General features: G+C 39.5%; 1 protein-coding gene across 1 annotated transcript; it reads left to right on the forward strand.

Moving 5' to 3' along the window:
* The first annotated feature begins 704 nt into the window (after window positions 1–704).
* LOC132830951 (sperm microtubule associated protein 1-like) lies at window positions 705–10,105 on the forward strand. The gene is made up of 3 exons (XM_060848914.1): window positions 705–941; window positions 5,584–5,683; window positions 9,948–10,105. Exons 1-3 carry the CDS (start codon window positions 705–707, stop codon window positions 10,103–10,105), a joined length of 495 nt encoding a protein of 164 aa, XP_060704897.1.
* The last annotated feature ends 4,310 nt before the right edge of the window (window positions 10,106–14,415 follow it).

A 14,415-nucleotide genomic window follows, 5' to 3' on the forward strand; every position in this document is an offset into this window, starting at 1 on the left:
TCTCATGATTTTACAAATCTTTTATAAGATCATCCCCCAGCCTTCCATGCTCCAGGGAAAACAGCCCCAGCCTATTCAGCCTCTCCCTATAGCTCGAATCCTCCAACCCTGGCAATATCCTTGTAAATCTTTTCTGAACCCTTTGGGTAAGAAAAGGACCAGGGTCACATGCAATTTTCCAAAAGTGCCCTAACCAACATCCTGTACAACCTCCTGGCTGATGTGAATGATGTTCCGTGGGGAGCTTGTTTTAAACAATACCATTGCCGATAACAATGTAATGTAATCGCGGGCCGGCCGCTGTGATGAGATTTAATTTTAAAAATCTTTCTGAAAAATCTATGTTTAATCATTCCCTGCGCGTGAGGTGGTTATAAATGTTTGCTGAATTGTACGTATAATCTGGGTTACCAATCATTGTCTGCAGACTCAAATGTATATCTATGTTGATAGGAAAAGAAAATTGGAGAAAAAATTTCAAACGATGCAAACTAATGCTGTTATTAAGAAATGTTCGTTGGTGCCAATCAGACAGGAACACAGTATTGAGGCGTGAAAAATATGTTTTTGCAAGATACAGTAAGTCTCATATTTAGTGAAACGTAACAGTAAGCCCTGTGACATTAATTGACATTAACAACTCGGACTGGGGAAGTTACACCTGGCATACAGGATTGAGGCCATACGTGAACCGTGCTGTAACCATGAACAATAATTTTTCCTGTCCTCCTGGCGTTTGTTGCCTGAATCTTGACCTTTTTAGAAAAGAAAGAGGGTTCATCTTAGATGGTGTTGCCGTCGCCTCCAACGCTGCGGGGTACGGCAAAGTGAATCCCAAACGGTGCGATGTTATTCCGCCCTACAACGCCCAGGCAGACCCTTACATTAAATTCAGTTTCTACAATAATTACACGAGGAAGCTTCTCAAGCGGACCAACCAGGTATCTTTGGGTTTGCACTTTGGAACAGTTGAGCTGCAGGAGTTGGTATTCATATTGTCCAGTCTGCTGGTGAAACTCATTCATGGTCCAGTTGACTCCACGGGCGACTGTCTGTATGGAGTTTACATGTTCTCCTCGTGTGTGTGTCTGTCTGGGTTTCCTTTTGAGTGTTTTTTTTTCTCTTCCAGCGGTCCAAAAAAAGCAGGTCAGGTGGATTAGCCATGGGAACTAGAGGGATAGGCTCAGGTGGTTGGTGTTAAGTTTGATAGAATGCTTTTGGAGGATAGGCGTGAGCTGGATGGGCCAAATGGCCTGTTTCCACACTAACGGGATTCTATGAACTAGTGATGTGTCAAGTTTTGAAAACGTGTAGACAGTCAGAAACCCAAATTTGGTTGATATTTTCTTGATCTTTTGTAGATGGTTTGAAAAAGAACAAAATCACCAGGAAGGCTGCGTCTGCAGAATAGTAATGTCTAATAGTTTAGGCATGTCAAGAATGTAATTTTTGCATTTAACCTTATTCTTGAGAGATGTAGATAAAATGGGTAGGAAGGATCAATGTGCATTCGCGGAGAGATCAATAAGCAGATAACATAGATTTGATTCGCTGGACAGCTTGTTTGCAACGCAGAGTGATACCTAACAGCGTGTTTTCAAATCCTGCGCCGACTGAAGTTACCAGAGGGTCCCACCACCTCAACCTCGCCTGAGGCGTGGTGACCCTCAGGTCAAACCACCACAATTGTGTCTCTGTAATGAGAGAGCAGCCCGATGGTCCTCCGGGACTCTGAAAACTTTAACAGTACTACTGTAATCGGTGGAAGGATTAAAGGAAAGAAAAAAGAAAGACACGTATTACTAAATTACTTTCCAAGATCACAGAATGTCTCAAAGCATTTTACGGTCCAACAAAAGAATGTTAGCAGTGTAGCCATTGATGTAATGTAGGAACACTCAACAACTAACTTACAGTAGGCAAACTCCCATCAGCTGCAATATGGTCATCACTATATCATTTTTTTTGTGTGATTATTGATTGAGAAATAATTATTAGCCAAGGTAGTGGGGTCAACACGCATTGAAATAGTGACTTAGAGGGGAGTACTTTAGTCACCCAGCCATCCTGAGCTCACTAAATAAAAACCGAAAGAATTGTGGATGCTGTAAATTAGAAACACAAAACAGAAATTGCTGGAAAAGCAGCATCTGTGGAGAGAAATCAAGAGCTAACAATTAGGATCCAGTGACCTTTCCTCAGACGTGCTGAGCTTTTCCAGCAATTTCTGTTTTTGAACCGGAGCTCACCGCATGAAAGGGTGATTGAGAAAGAAGCAATCGTTGCATTTTTAAAAAATGAACATTTTGCTTAAGGTACAGAGCTGCGGACCAAGAGTTGGAACATGGCATTGAATTGAATAATTCTTTTTCAGCTGACACACAGACATATCAGGTTAAATAGCTTCAATCTGTACCATGAATCATCTTATGTTTCCCTAAACATCTAGCTTATATATTTGTTGCTCAAGTTATTTGATTGTTGTTTTGTTTTTGCTTTCTGTTTAAGTTAACTCTCTGATTTCTTCCTATGTTGCCTTCTTTCAGTTTTTCTTCTATACACCCCATTCTTTTCCTTTGTCTCTTGACTAGTCTTGTGCTCAGTTAAAACACACTGCAACCAAATTCTTTTTTTTTCTGTCTCATGATTGGACTGCAATGGACTCCCCTAGTGATTAATCCACTATTGATGAATGAGCCAGAGTATCTGTAGCCTAAAAAAACAATGGATTTTTGCAACAAACCAGTGGTTACCTAGCTGCTATTATTGATCCTAGGTTTTTGTTCCAGAATTATTTAATTAACTTAATTTAGATTTCTAGTTGTATTGATAGTTAAATGATATATCGTCTTGTTACACTATTAGTCTATTGAACTATTAGCCTAAGTTCAGCATTATTAGAATAACATAACTGTTTTGGTCCTTACAAAAGTCCACGCATACACATTGTTAGAAGGAGTTGTTGGAGAGGTTCCTGGCTAGTTTTTTTGCTTTTTTTCATTCATGATGCTGAAGCCTAGCATAGCACTCCTTGCCACCAACACGGGCAAACCAGGAAAAAAATCTGTAATTTGCATGGTCTGTGTCACCTCAGGTGTTCAATTCATATACTTTCTGAGACATGGAACAAGTCATAGTCTTACAGAGGTATAGCATGGAAACAGACCCTTCAGTCCATCTCGTCCATGCTGATCAGATATCATAAATTAAACTAGTCCCACTTGGCCCATATCCCTTTAAACCCTTTCTATTCACATACCCACCCAGATTCCATTTAAATATTGTAATATTATCAGCCTCTAGCACTTCCATACACGCACCACTTTCTGTGTGAAAAGGTTACCCCTTAAGTCCCTTTTAAGTCTCCCCTCTCACCCTAAACCTATGGCCTCTAGTTCTAGACTCCCCCATCCCAGGGAAAATGCCCTGTCTGTTTATCCTATCCATGCCCCTCATGAGTTTATAAACCTCTATAAGGTCACCGCTCAGCCTCTGATGTTCCAGGGAAAACAGCCCCAGCCTATTCAGCCTCTCCCTACATTTCCAACTCTCCAACCCTGGTAACATCCTTGTAAATCTTCACTGATCCCTTTCAAGTTTCACAACATCCTTCTGATAGGAGGGAGACCAGAACTGCACACAATATTCCAAAAGTGGCCTAACCAATGTCCAGTACAACTACAACATGACCTCCCAACTCCAATACTCAATGCTCTGAACAATAAAGGAAAACATACTAAACACTTTCTTCACTAACCTATCTACCTACGACTCCACTTTCAAGGAACTATGAACCTGCACTCCAATGTTGTTTTGTTCAGCAACACTTCCCAGGATCTTATCATTAATTGTAGAAGTCTTGCTCTGATTTACCTTTCCAAAATACAGCACCTCACATTTATCTAAATTAAACTCCATCTGCCACTGCTCGGCCTATTGGCCCATCTAATCAAGATCCCGTTGTACTCAGAGGAATCTATCTTTGCTGTCCACTAAACTACAATTTTAGTGTCACCTGCAAACTTACTAACTATACCTCCTATGTTTACATCGAAATCATTTGTATAAATGACAAAAAACAATGAATCCAGCACCAATCCATGTGACACATCACTGGTCATAGACCTCTAGTCTGAAAAGCAATCTTCTGCTACCACCCTCTGCTTTCTCCCTTTGAGCCAGTTCTGTATCCAAATGGCTAGTTCTCCCTGTATTCCACGCGATCTAACTGACTCTATGACTCTAACTTTTTTTCCCCAGAATCTCAGTTGTCACTTCAATAATGTTTCTTTACTTCAATGAAATGCATTTGAAATGTTAATTTAAAATCAATTGCAATTAATGTAAATGGGCCATTCTAATCAGCAGTCAGAGTTCACCCTTGTCTTTGGACTGGGTTCAAGTGCAGTTTGTTAACCATTCCCCATTATATATGTTCTTCAAATATTTCTCAATTGCATACAGTTAATGCTGAAATGAAAGCATCACTGAGCACACAATTCCATCAGCTTCATGTGGATTAGGTGAACAATTACAAGAGTTCAGTTCAAGAGTTTACCGCCAACATCAAGTTGCAATTAAACATTTGAAGCAGTGCTTCTCAAAGTATGGGCTACAATCTCAGAGGCATCAATAGCTGTTGTGAAATCCAGACTGATTTCTGACAGCTGTGAGGCACCTTTAAATGCTAAAATAAAACCAAAAACTCCAGATGCTGGAATCTGAAACAAAACAGAAATTGCTGGAGGAACTCTGATGAAGAGTCACTGGACCCAAAATGTTGATTGTTTCCTTTTCATAAATGCTAACAGACATGTTGAGTTTCTCCAGCAATTATCCTTTAAATGCTTGTGTTTTTTTTTCATCAGCTTACTAACATTCTTCTCCTGTTCCTTCACTCTTGTTTACATTTAGAACTAAAGCCCTTGTCTCAGCAATTAAATCTGCACTGTTCCTAACCTCCCAAAACACTTATTCGCAAGGTTTTCTGGAGGTTACACAAACACTCTGATGTTCAAATTTGGGATCATACTGGAAAAAAAGTTTGGAAAGCACTGAATTCAGGTGACATTAAAATTTTCCTCTGGTTCACCTGCTCATGTACTGCCTTTTGTGAAACTGAGTCATGCTCAGGTTTGAGTCCATGCCTGTGCTGTGCTAGTTGACCTCAGGTGAAGATAGTCTTGTGGATGGATGTATTAAGGAAAATGTCAGCATTGTTTATATTGTTTTACATTTTTATTCTTTTTCAGTGGGGCTGGCTGGAACGTATATACACATGATCTTAAAGTGAACATAGAATCAAGTTTGTTTTTGATTCATCCAAAGGACATACACTGGCCAGTTAATTTTAGTGTTAGGACACTGCCTGGAAAATGCTAAATAAAGCAAGAAACAGAGGGGAAATTAATAGAGCTTATCTATCATTTCTTGAAATGTGTGGGGTGATGGTGTGGACATGAAATTGGGGAGGCATATGGAAATCATTTTTAAAAATACTGAATTTTGAAGAATGTGAAAAGCTTATTTAGTTTATTATTTCAACTCATTTTGACAATTTAATCAATAAATTTTTTTTGTTAGGATCACGGTGGAACATCAAGCAATGGCTGGCTTGTGGACTATTTTTACAAATATGGACCAGCTCAAAGGTACCTTCACAAAAGAAATATGTATGGAGCTGGTACGTTATTTTACATCCCCTCAGAAATAATCTTGTAATAAAATTTATGAATTCTGTTTTACATGTGGATTCAAAATTTCAAAAGGATCCAAAGTGGATTTAGAGGCTTTGAAAATGCTCATTGTTTGTTTTTAGAACAAAAGATTTTACAAGTAAGGGTTAGATCCAAGAAACAGCATGAAAATAATTAAACAAAGAACTGGATGCCAGAGATCTGAATCAGACAAAAACAGGAATTGCTGGAGAAACTCAGCAGGACTGGCAGCAAATGTGGATGCAAAAAAAATCAGAGATAATATTTTGGATCTAGTGACACTTCTTCAGAAACAATAAGGGTCACTAGACTTGAAATGATAACTGTTTTTCCTCCACAATTGCTGACAGACCCGAGTTTCTCCAGCAACTTATTTTTCTGTGTCCTTCAAATCACTGAGGTGCCTCACTTCAGGCAGCATCTGACCTAACATGGTTCTTGTCCATCTAGGTAGGGCAATCTCACAGAAAGATTATTCTGAATTATCCAATAACTTAGGAGGTTCCAGTGTTTGAGAAACCTAACTAAAGGACCACAGTCCACGTGCCAGGATACTACAAGGGTGAAACAGATAATATGGTTAATCACTAAATAAATTCTAGATGGTGCTAAGATTGCCATGATCTGTGAACACTATTATTGTTGTATCACGTGACTAGCAGGATGGCAGAACCAGGATGACAGTGATCCTGTTTTCCGTGGAGTGCTGCTTATGTAAGTTAATGTTTTAAATGATACAAATTATAAATGGGAGTGAATACTGGAAAGCGAGAAGTTGCGTAATTTTAACGATTCACAGACAGTACAATGGGCCTTCGTTTTACTACAATCGGAATGAGGAAAAACTATAGTTGACAAGGATAAGGTTTCTTGGATGTAAATAAATATGACAAAATTACATTAAAATACCCTCAAAATTATAAAACCTTAACAACTGCCAATCAGCCAAAATAGTAAGTTTAAATTGCCTTGGGAAAGCAATATTCTTTCAGATACATTGGAGCAGTTAATTAATTTAACCACATGAGTTCTGAAAACATCTGATCACTAAAATGCTGATTGTGTCTATTTGTTACAGCTTCTAACTAAGCTATGTTTTATGTCCCTAATGTAATCCATGATTAAAATACTGTTTGGTCAAAAGTGATCCCAGACAGGGATACGTTTGCAGAGGTTACAACAGAATTTGTAAAACAAAGGATGAAAATGTGATCAATATCTTAATTCAGACCACGAGCAGTCAACACGGCAGTTCAGAAAATGAATAGGGCAGTTGAAATATGGAAAAGAAAGCTGCAGTTCTAATGAAAATTTATCAAGCTGAAACCTTAATTCTCTTTCTCTCTCTGCAGTTGCTGTCTAACTTGCTGAATGTTTCCAGCATTTTCAGTATTTATTTCAGGTTTCCAGCATCCGCAGTATTTGGCTGCTACTTGATGAGTTTCAAAGTTCCTTCCATCTGGAAGCTTTTGTCAAATGAATGATAAGCATAAAGCATTTTCTGCAGTTGGAATTTTCCAAAGATTTTTTTGAAGTCTGGTTACTTTGTTGTGTTTGTCCCATTGTTTTTACAAAGAAATGCACTTCCTCTAGAGTTCATGACATAGAAGAACTTTGTCACTTTATTCACAGGCAGCATTTACAAAGAAGGTTCATAAAGAATATCTAACATAATCAACATGACCAAAGCTTTAAATTTGGGTATTAATGTTGATAGGTCTGGAATGAAAAGTATTCAATTTTCTAACACTCTCATTTCAATTCTCATTTCAGTACAAAATATTTAACTAAAAGGACCCCCTCGTGATGAGTTGTGGATCCCAAGGAACATTTTAATTTCAATGTGATTTTCTGTGGTGAGATGAGCACAGTATGAAAGAATCTAATTGCTGCAACATTGCAGGGAAAAAAACCTTGTCGTTGATTACAGAAGAATTGCATTCTCAGATTAAGATTGCTAGTGGGAAAAACAAAATACCTTTGCTTTCTACAGACAGAATCCAGTGTACACATTAATGTCCTGTTGGTTGTTCGCAGGGAGGTTAGATAATAGCCTCTGAATTCAATGACACGTGGGGTTATTTGGTGCCTAGCAACATGGAATAGCAGCAGCATGTGTCTGATTATCATTGTCCCATGAAATGTCTCATTATCTGCTTCTGTCAGGTTTTGTGTCACCCCTTTGGAAACAAGGTGACATGCAAAGACAGTGAAAAGAGTTTATTTTTGTAAATGCAGTGAGATAGAGCTGCTGGAAATCGCAGACATTTGCTTCATAATTTTTGATCCTCGTGATTATTGGTAGGACTTGGGCAAAATTGCACTGACAAATAATGAATAACTAATAAGGCCCACTGCGAAGCACATTGGCAATCCCGATCACTGTCATTCATTGTTGGGGTCTTGTCAAAATGTCTTCCTTTTAATGTTCCAAGGATAACACTGCCCAGTATATAATTGAATCATAGAGAATAGAAAGATCCCTAATTCAGACCCCCATCTGGGCTGAGTTTGCTGACTTCAGACAGAATGACAATAGGAGTACTATGGCACTCCAGAAGGTCCTTGCCCTGAAGGACACAATTTAGAATCTGAGCAAAATTAATGATTAGAATATGTAGGGCAAACTCCCTTCACAAAAAAGGTTGTAAGTTTTTGGAACAAACTAATCAGACAGGAAATAAGTCACCTGAAGTAAAAAGAGGTAAGTAGAATTCTGGAATATATTAAGGGTTTCTAAAGTAATCATAAAAGACAAAATCATTTTCGAACAGCAGAAAATTATGGATATTCCACATCTGAATCACTATAAACCACCCTTTCTCTTAAGAATGCAAACTAACATGTATTTCTAATATTTTGTGTTTAGTAAGGGATCTTGAGGAAAGGTGGGAAATTCAGCTTAAGTGGGTGGCATTGCCATGATGAATATAAATTACAGGAGCAGATTCAATAAGTCAAAAGGCTTGCTCCTAATGTATTGAAGAATGAAGGAGAAAATGTGGGAAATAGTTACAAGGGTGTTCCAGAATTGAAAGGATGCAGCTATCAAGAAGGTTGAACAGGTTATGGTTCTTTTCTCTGGAAAAGGGATGGTTTAAGAACAGAAATGATAGAAGTAATGGGTTAGTAGTACAGAACTTAATCATTGCTAAGAAGAGACAAGAAGACAAAGCTTTTTGTCTTGCACAAAGACACAAGAAATAGCCTTGTAAGAAGGAACACCAATTTATGCACCATGTGAAGAAGGTGATACCTGAGTTTCAGTGCTGGTGTGATGTCAGATACAAAGGCAGTGCATCCCCAATGACTAGCAGACCATCTCAAACAACACATTCCATCAAATATTTGTAGTGGGTAGTATGTCAGTTGTGCTCAACCAGCCCATGTAAGTAAGCCTCAGGACAGTATATGTACCATTCGATGTGATTCTGCTATTGGATAAAATGTATTAACTAACCCGCAATGTTCTTAGAATTATACCATAAAACTAATGTAAGATTGTCAGTCAGGCTCATGGATTGCATGCGCTAGAAAATACTTATATTAGGACACAGGACTCTTTTATATCAATAGCAGGAATTTTGCATGATTGCATCTTCTTTATTACAAAATGGATCATGAAGACTGTCAAACTCTGCTGCATTCTTATGGAAACATCCTGACCAATCAGAGTCATCCGTCTGTTCTAAGAACGAAGATCGACAGTTACCTGTTCTTGCTGCATCTCCATGCTAAGGATGGCCCAACGCTCCTCTAATGCTATAACTTGGTGCCCTTTTTTCAAATCTGTTTTTTGCATCTGAGTTCTGATTAATGCAAGATAAAAAAAATGACACAGGTCTGTTGTTTAAAATAGTAACAGGTTCATTAGAAAAGATTTGGAGAAATAATGCCGTTTGTGGGTGAGTCCAGAATGGGAAAGGGTAGGGGTATAAATCTAAGAGCAACTGATAGGTCAAATAAAAAAAAGGAGGTATTCCTTTCCCAGAAGGTGGTGAAGACAAAACTCACTGCCAAATACAGCAATTGAAATAGATAGCATTAACACAGTTAAAAGGAAGTTGAGGCACACTTGGCAGAGAAAGAACTTTTAGGAGATGGTGAAATGGTAGAATTCTCAAATTGATGAATAAATGCTGACAAGAATGTCTGGCATTGACTGGCCATTGGTTCTTTATAAAACTCAATAAGACACTTGGTTTTAATCTGCATTTATTGATTTTGCAGGTCATTCATATGATCAAATAGTCGGTCACCGAGGATTTTTGGCAGATCTCAAACCGATAAATGGATACAATGGAAGGTTTGGATTCAGAAGAAACACACCGGGCCTGAGACTAAAGCCTTCCAATTTTGGAGAGGTTACTGATTTACCATTGCATTAGCTCATGTGAAAAGAAAAAGATTGCAAAATTTTAACTCATTAATTTCAACATCAGCTGCAGTGCATAATTTTTCCAAGGACCATAGATGATTTTCGACGTTTTGGTGGAATGAAACATCAATACATGATTCGCTATGTTTTTAATTTAGATGCCATTTCCAGCAAGTCACCTCTTCTCAGCAAACAAATTGAATGTGATCCCTCTGTCATTATCAAGCAAAATCTGTCAGTGTAAACAAAATATTGTATGTGATCAAATATACAGAACTCCTTAGATTCTAAAATAAAGCATGTGTGTAAGGGCAGGATTTGGCAACTGTGTATTTTATGTAAGCCATTTATCCTGTGTTTGATATTTCGCTTCTGCCCAGGGAAACACTTGCTTTGAACAGTTCTACTTATCTTCAGGTTATTTTAACAGCACTGACATGAAGAGAAAAATTGACCATTTGGATAAATACTAACCAGTCAGGCCAATGATCTCATTCTGATCTGTCAATCCTATGTAGAGCAGGGTCAATGTTGTCAATATAACAAAGACCTGCGATTGCTGGAAATCTATAACAAACTAAAACAGAAATTGCTGGAGAGTTGGCAGGCAGGTCTGGCAGCATTTATGGTGAGAAAGCAGCGTTAACATTTCCAGTCCAGTTCACTGGTCTGAACTATTCTGAAGAAGGGTCACAGGACTCAAAACATTCACTCTGTTTTCTTTCCACTGATGCTGCCAGGCCTGCTGAGTTCTTTCAGCACTTTCTGCTTTTGTTTGGTTCAATGTTATCAATGACATAGTCAACTTGCTACTCATACTGACTTGTCTCTCGTATGATCAGCCACTTGGCTGAGCTACTTGAAGTTTGGTGACACCGGTGGAACTGCCTAAACATGACCTTTTAGTGCCTTCTGGAATGGAGGAAATAAGAGAAATTGGAAAAATTAAACTTTTTATTGCATCGTAATTTGATGTAAGCTTATTATTTTTCAATTTGAGATCAAGATATTTGTCTATTTGAAGATGATATCTGTCAGAAGAGGTGATTTTCCTACCTCACTGTTTATTATCATCATCATTCATATTTGCTGGACTTGGGTGTAAAATGATATAGAGTTAAGGCAGATGGATTTATTATTTACATCACATTGAACACTGTGTACTTCTGGATTGGATATTTTGTGGGTTCAAGTCCTACAGCTGCTCTTCTTGAGTTCTATGACCAAAGGCATGTCCGACATCCAGCACAACCAAGGGCTCGAAAAGGAGGTGTGTCCTGAATCCATCACAACCGGAGTAGCAATCGAATATTATACTGAGGTGGTACAGCAATCAGTACAAAATGGCTGAATTGTAATGAGCAGTGGAAGCTGCACCGTTGAATAAAAGTTGAGGCTAATGTAGGTGGCTGTTTTCATGGGTAAGGACGACGTGGGTTATGAATGTATGCTTTCCTTTATTGGTCAGAGCATTGAGTATAGGAGTTGGGAGGTCATGTTGCAGCTGTATGGGGCATTGGTTAGGTGACTTTTGGAATATTGTGTGCAGTTCTGGTCTCCCTCCTATCAGAAGGATGTTGTGAAACTTGAAAGGGTTCAGTAAAGATTTACAAGGATGTTGCCAGGGTTGGAGGGTTTGAGCTACATGGAGAGGCTGAATAGGCTGGGGTTGTTTTCCCTGGAGCATTGGAGGCTGAGGGATGACCTTATAGATGCTTATAAAATCATAAGTGCATGGATAGGGTAAAAAGGCAAGTTCTTTTCCCAGATTTGGGGAGTCCAGAACTAGAGGGCATAGGTTTAGGGTGAGATGGGAAAGATTAAAAAAGGGACCTAAGGGGCAATCTTTTCACACAGAGGGTGGTGCGTGTATGGAATGTATTGCCAGAGGAAGTGGTGGAGGCTGGTACAATTATCACATTTAAAAACCATCTGGGCGGATGTATGAATAGGAATGATTTAGCGGAATGTGGGCCAAGTGCTGTCAAGTGGGACTAGTTTAAGTTAGGACATCTGGTCGGCATGGACGAGTTGGTCTGAATGGTCTATTTCCATGCTGAACATCTTTATGACTCTACGACTTGTTCAATGTCTCAAAAAGTATATGAATTGAACACCTGAATGACACGGACCAGGCTATTTACAGATTTCTTCCTGGTTTGCCCCAGTGTTGGTGGCAAGGAGTGCTATGCTAGGCTTCAGCATCATGAATGAAGAAGGGCAAAAAAACTAGCCAGGAACCTAGCCAACAACTCCTGCTAAAAATGTATATGGGTGAGGACCATAGCAGTTATGATATTCTAATAATGCAGAAGTTAGGTTAATTGTCCAATAGACATAAAACAGACAAAGTCTTTTTCCTGGGATCGGGGAGTCTAGAACTAGAGGGCATAGGTTTAGGGTGAGAGGGGAAAGATATAAAAGAGACCTAAGGTACAACTTTTTCATGCAGAGGGTGGTAGTGTATGGAATGAGCTGCCAGAGGAAATGGTGGAGGTTGGTACAATTGCAACATTTAAGAGGCATTTGGATGGGTATATGGATAGGAAGGGTTTGGAGGGATATGGGCCGGATGCTGGCAAGTGGGACTAGATTGGGTTGGAATATCTGGTTGGCATGGACGTGTTGGACCGAAGGGTCTGTTTCTATGCTGTACATCTCTATGACTCTAATAGTGGTCATTTGGATTCATCACGAGGGGAATCCATTGCTGTCCAATCATTTGAGACAGAAAAAAGAAAAATTTGGCGCAGTGAGTTTTAACTGAGCACAAGAGTAATCAAGAGACAAAGGAAAATTATGGGATGTAAAGAAGAAAAACTGAAAGAAGGAAGAAATCAGAATTAATTTAAACAAAGCAAAAACAAAACAGCAACCACATAATCTGAGCGACAAGTATATGAGCCAGATGTTAAGGGAAACATAAGATGAGGATTGGAGCTTTGGAAGATTTGAGCTATAGGGAGAGCTAGGGCTGTTTTCCCTGAAGCATTGGAGTCTGGGGGGAGGTGACCTTATCGAGGTTTATTAAATTATGAGGCGCATGGATAGGGTAAATAGACATCGTTCATTCCCTGGGGGTGGGGGCGTCCAGAACTAGAGGGCTTGGTTTAGGGTGAAAGGGGAAAGATTTAAAAGGGTCCTCAGGGGCAACTTTTTCACTCAGAGGGTGGTACATGTATGGAATGAGTTGCAAGAGGAAGTGGTGGAGGCTGGTACAATTACAACATTTAAAAGGCATCTGGATGGCTTTATTAATAGGAAGGGTTTGTTGTGGTTCTGTTCGCCGAGCTGGAAGTTTTTGTTGCAAACGTTTTGTCCCCTGGCTAGGTGACATCATCAGTGCTTTCGAGCCTCCTGCGAAGCGCTTCTTTGATGTTTCTTCCGGTATTTATAGTGGTCTGTCCTTGCCGCTTCCGGTTGTCAGTTTCAGCTGTCCGCTGTAGTGGTTGGTATATTGGGTCCAGGTCGATGTGTTTGTTGATGGAGTTTGTGGATGAATGCCATGCCTCTAGGAATTCCCTGGCTGTTCTCTGTCTGGCTTGCCCTATGATAGTGGTGTTGTCCCAGTCGAATTCATGTTGCTTGTTGTCTGTGTGTGTGGCTACTAGGGATAGCTGGTCGTGTCGTTTCGTGGCTAGTTGATGTTCATGTATGCAGATTGTTAGCTGTCTTCCTGTTTGTCCTATATAGTGTTTTGTGCAGTCCTTGCATGGTATTTTGTACACTACATTAGTTTTGCTCATGTTGGGTATCGGGTCCTTCGTTCTAGTGAGTTGTTGTCTGAGCGTGGCTGTTGGTTTGTGTGCCGTTATGAGTCCTAAGGGACGCAGTAGTCTGGCTGTCAATTCAGAAACACTCCTGATGTATGTTAGTGTGGCTAGTCCTTTGGGTCGTGGCATGTCCTCGTTCCGTGGTCTTTCTCTTAGGCATCTGTTGATGACGTTGCGCGGGTATCCGTTTTTGGCGAATACCTTGTATAGGTGTTCCTCTTCTTCTTTTTGCAGTTCTGGTGTGCTGCAGTGTGTTGTGGCCCTTTTGAAAAGTGTCCTGATGCAGGAAGGGTTTAGTCGGATATGAGCCAAGTGTTGGCAAATGGGACGAGATTAGGTTAGGATATCTGGTCGGCATGAACGAGTTGGACAGAAGGATCTGTTTCCATGCTGTCCATCTCTGTGACTATGACGATAGGAAAGAAAGTGAAGATCACATCAGATCAACAATGTTCTTATTGACTGACGGAAGAGACTTCAGTGACCTTACTTTCTAAGGTAAAGTAATTGAAAAAGAGGTTCTGAATTAAAATTGTTGAACTCAACA

Source organism: Hemiscyllium ocellatum, chromosome 32 (genome assembly GCF_020745735.1).
Source record: "Hemiscyllium ocellatum isolate sHemOce1 chromosome 32, sHemOce1.pat.X.cur, whole genome shotgun sequence".
NCBI classification, from domain to species: domain Eukaryota; kingdom Metazoa; phylum Chordata; class Chondrichthyes; order Orectolobiformes; family Hemiscylliidae; genus Hemiscyllium; species Hemiscyllium ocellatum.